The 4,715-nt window shown below is 40.3% G+C and overlaps 1 protein-coding gene across 1 annotated transcript; it reads right to left on the bottom strand.

Moving 5' to 3' along the window:
* Window positions 1–1,247: 1,247 nt before the first annotated feature.
* On the bottom strand, window positions 1,248–4,715 carry DKK4 (dickkopf WNT signaling pathway inhibitor 4). The gene is made up of 4 exons (XM_004775705.3): window positions 4,418–4,715; window positions 3,757–3,907; window positions 3,133–3,285; window positions 1,248–1,933 (listed from the first exon to the last, which is right to left on the bottom strand). The coding sequence occupies exons 1-4, from the start codon at window positions 4,526–4,528 to the stop codon at window positions 1,683–1,685; spliced, it is 666 nt and encodes a 221-aa protein (XP_004775762.1). The 5' UTR covers window positions 4,529–4,715; the 3' UTR covers window positions 1,248–1,682.

Below are 4,715 nucleotides of genomic sequence, written 5' to 3'. Positions count from 1 at the left end.
TCAGATGTTCTTATTATTTTATTAGCAAATAAGTTTTATTTTATTAGCAAATAACACATCACGTATGTTCATGATCACACTTTACTAAGGATTTAGTAGAGAGAAAAGATGAGATGTTAGCAATGTTCAGTGGGAATTTTTATTTTCTCATTTTCTGCCCTTCTGCTGTAAACCACATTACCCTATTACTTTTCCTCCCATTTATTACAGATTAGTCAGTGACTGGGCATGAACTGGACGATGATTCAGTATTCTTTAGAAATTAGTGACCTTCATAATTTAATTTTTTTCTTGGGTTGTCTTGGACCCCATATTCAATTTTGTCATATATACTTAAAAACCTAAGACTAGTGTGGTTTATCTCTTAAATGAAATCTAAAAGTGGTTGTAATTCATGAGAAAAAAGCTTCCCTAAGCAAAACCACTTATAATATGCACCCATATGTTCAAAATATGGCCTGAATCTTCAACTTCAAACAGAATTTTCCCTTATTTGCCCTAGTTTTCCTCCAAGGTAATTTTTAAGTTCAAATGGTCAAGTATATAAATAAAAATGTTTCTCGAAAGCCCAAGCTTTGAAATTATATAAAATAGATTAATTATGTTAATTATATACATTATATATTCTATATCATTGGCTTTATATGTAAATTTGTATACTTATATTAAGTATAAGTATAAATGTAAAATAGAAAAAGTTATCAAGTGGGGCGCTTGGGTGGCTCAGATGATTAAGATCTCCAGGTCCTGGATCCAGCCCCAGGGCAGGCTCCAAGCTCAGCAGGGAGTCTCATTCTCCCACTGCCACTGCCTCCCACCATGCCTGTGCTCTGTCTCCCTCCTTTTCAAATGAATATATAAAATCTTTAAAAAAAAAAAAATTATCAAATGGTTAAGTAAAGCTATTGAGAGTAAAAACACTCCTTGAAGACCCTAGCTTTGAAATTATATAATCCATGTAATTAATATAACTAGATTAATATAATTTAATATATAAATTACACATAATTATTTAAGTATATGTAATTTAAAATATAAAGCATATGTATATAATATAAATGATATTAATTTATATAATTAAAGTTATATAAATATAAAATGTAAAAAGTTATCAAATGATTAAAGCTGTTGAAAACAAAATACATGGTAATGCTTTATAACTTGCAAAGGACTATAATACACGTAAAATACTACCTTTTGAATGTTATTTCTTTATTAACCAAATTATTTTGTAGTGAAGGGGCATTTCCCTTACAAGAGGGAAATGAAAGAAAATAAACAAGAGGGATTTTAAGGAAAAAATTTTTCCCTTAATTTACTGTGATAATTTTTACTGGTAAGATAAGAACTAGCTGCAGACCATCACTTTTTTACCCCCAAGCTACTGTCATGTACCAGAATTTCACCAGAAATTATGTAAAGATTTATTTGAACTAATTGAGTCACTAGATCAAATTAAACTTTTCTGAGGAGTCACATTACTTTGCAGAAATAGACAAAAAGCCAAAACCAGTTTTCATTCATCCTCAAGGGAGCACCTCACAGCGCTCTAGGTTAGTCTATCCCAGTTGCCACAAGACTTGATTTACAGAGATATTATCGAAAGATTTTTAAATTAATGTCTGACATTTCTGTTTGAATACAATAAGGAGTTATCTTTATTTTGAAATCTTTACAGCTTTTTAGATTTTTTGGCATACTCTTAACCTTGCATGCTGTCGGTTGCCAGTCACTTGATTTCGACATAATAGTCCAGGGCCACACTCGCAGCGCTGGAAGATTTCTGGAGCTTGAGCCGTATCTTTCTGCCCTCTCCTAGAGCACACCTGTCCCTCCAGGAGGACTGGCTTGCAAATTTTAGTCCAGAAATGACGAGCACAGCAAAGTCCAGCTCCGCAGTCAAAAGTTCGAAGACATCTTTCTCCCTCTTGTCCTGTAACAAGATTCGTGTGGGCTGTCACAATAAATGGGGCAAAGTGCCATGTGGGGGGCTTGTAGCTGGGATGAAGGTGTAGGATCTAGAGCCACAAAGTAAAAATCAAAGCAGAACGCAGATCTCCCAGAGCTAGCTCTTATGCCAAAAGTAGAGGACATGGAAATTTGCTAAGTTCAAACATTTTCAGAGAAAGATGAGATTTCCAGGGGTGCCTGGGTGGCTCAGTGGGTTAAGCCTCTGCCTTTGGCTCAGGTCATGATCTCCGGGTCCTGGGATCAAGCCTGGAATCTGGCTCTCTGCTCAGCTGGGAGCCTGCTTCCCCCGCCCCCTCTGCCTGCCTCTCTGCCTACTTGTGATCTCTCTCTGTCAAATAAATAAAACCTTTAAAAAAATCATTTATAAAAAAAGAGAGATGAGATTTCCAGTATTGAGGAATGAAATCAATACCCTCATCAGTGTTTTATTAAATGGGATTTATATGGACACAGACCATGACTCATAAAGGGGCTGCTTAGCCTTGGAGAGACAGACTGGCCAATCCACTGCCTTCAAATATTCCAGTTATTTTATGTCCAAGATAGGAATTAGCTTCATCTTAGTGAAGTTTGCATTTTAAGAATAAAAATTGTTGATTCATCAACTTTCGTTTCTCTTTTATTTTATATCCTGAGGACTTAGGGAAACCTCCATTTATTAAATTACTGACTATAAAAACATATGTGTATAAAATTCACTTAAAGATTTTCCTGCCAACTAGTTCATGATTATGGCTAGTCCCCTGGCCTCTTCAGTGGCTGACTGCCTTATGCTACTCCCTACATGATCTTCCAAGCCATGGAAGGAGAGAGATTAGAAACAGGACATAATCCCTCTGTGTCTCTGGAGTGGGGAGGAATCAAATCAGGTTCGGCCTATCCTTGAAAGCCGAGGGGGGGAAAAATGTTTTTCTTTTCTTTTCTTTTTAAGAATTTTATTTATCTATTTGAGAGAGCACAAGCACAAACAAGAGGAGCACAAGCACAAACAAGAGGAGGGGTAAAAGGAGGAGAAGCAGGCTTCCTGCTGAGCAGTGGTTCTGATCCAGGACCCATGGACTGAAGGCAGATGCTTAACGGACTGAGCCACCCAAGTGCCCCGGGAAATGTTTTTCTCTTAAAAAAAAGAAAAAGAAAAAGGTGCCAGAATGCTTCTCTTACCCTTACTGCCTTGTGGTTTCTTAATATTTGGCTTCCTTTTGGGTTTGTTTTCCTGAATTGGATGCTCAGTCGTTGCTTTCGTGTCCGCATCATCTTGCGCATCGATCTGCCTTTCCAGTATTGGGGCGGCATCCTCCATTGTCGTGCAAACATCTGAGGGACAACCAGGTGTGGTTGGAGTTATTAACTTCAAGGGTTAGGACCACAGACACGCTGATTATTACACTGTTACATAGTTTGGCAGTACCTCTGCCTTCAGTTTATATATAGCTTGCAAGATTTCTGGGACACATGCACTAAATATTTACATGCACATACGGCAAAGAAAGCAGTTAAGTAGTGGAATCCAAGTGAAAACAAAAGAATTTGAAAGATCCCCTCTTGACCCCCTTCCTTTAAAATCATTATCTCTAAGTTGTTGACAAAAATTATCGCCAGGAAATAAACTATTTTATTGCATTAAGAAAAGGCAGCTGCATGAATGACTTTAAGCGTGAATCCAGGAGACCTTTGGAGAGTGCCCATCTTGGAATATTCTAGCCTACGACACTCATATGCTATCTTCAATAGAAAACCACTGTTCCTTGGGGCAACACCACCCTGCAGGGGTTTACAACAGCTTACCATTCACGCAGAGGGTCCCAGGGCAGCACACAGCGTGACGGTGGCACCTCCTTTGTAACCCACGACAAGTAGCACAGAATGGCTTCTCATCTTGCGGTTTGAGGCAGAATTTTCTAGAACTGCAGTCCTTGTCAGACAGGCACTGTGAACCCTGTAAGGAAAAACTTGTCACGGGGCTGAGGAACCCAACAAGGTGGAAGAGGACTTTGAATTCAAAGTGGGGGATGGACGAAGCCACATCATAGTGGCACCTCGCATGTGCTGAAAGGCCTTTGGCAGCGCCGAAATTTTTCGATATAATTGGTTTTCTCCCACAAAGGGGAAATCAAATCTCCGATGAATAAACCTATGTGCTGCAAAGGTTGCATTCGAAAAAATCGTCCTACTTTTAAAACTCGGGATTTCATGGTCTTGTGCCCTTTTGACAATGGAAGAAAAATGCCTTCTGATATGCGTTTTAGGGATGGTGAGATTGTTGGTCTACATCCAGAACCTCGAGAAGCTGAGCTACAGGTGGAGTACCCGTAACGTTGGTGTTTGTGCCATTCCCACTAGATGTTTTTCTTCTAGGGAGTCGCATCCCTTTGCCCACTGCCCCTCAGTGAGCCTTACCCCCCCCCCACCTCGTGAACTGCCCCCTGCTGCCTTACGGGCGCTTTACCTTCCGAGCCCCGTGCACATCGGCAGAGTTCTTGATGTTGTTGAAATCCAGAACCAGAGCTCCCAGGGGGGCGCACAGCCAGCTGAGCCCCAGCAGGACCACCACCGCCATCCTCTAAGCGCCTCTCCGCGCCCTCCAAACTGGGCTGCTCCAACCCCACAAGAGAGCCAAACGGAAACCCCACAAGGTCGTCTGGAACTGCTTTTCTCCAAGGGGAAGCAAATCTTCGTCTCTGTGAGGTGTGTGAACTCTGAATGAGCAGGTTCCTTCTGGAACTATTTATACCAGATGTGTCTCC

This window comes from Mustela putorius, unplaced genomic scaffold (assembly GCF_011764305.1).
Source record: "Mustela putorius furo isolate JIRA1106 unplaced genomic scaffold, ASM1176430v1.1 tig00003976_pilon_pilon_pilon, whole genome shotgun sequence".
Classification (NCBI taxonomy): Eukaryota; Metazoa; Chordata; class Mammalia; order Carnivora; family Mustelidae; genus Mustela; species Mustela putorius.
The sequence above is the reverse complement of the archived record's forward strand: the minus strand, read 5'-3'. Positions and strand labels throughout refer to the sequence as shown.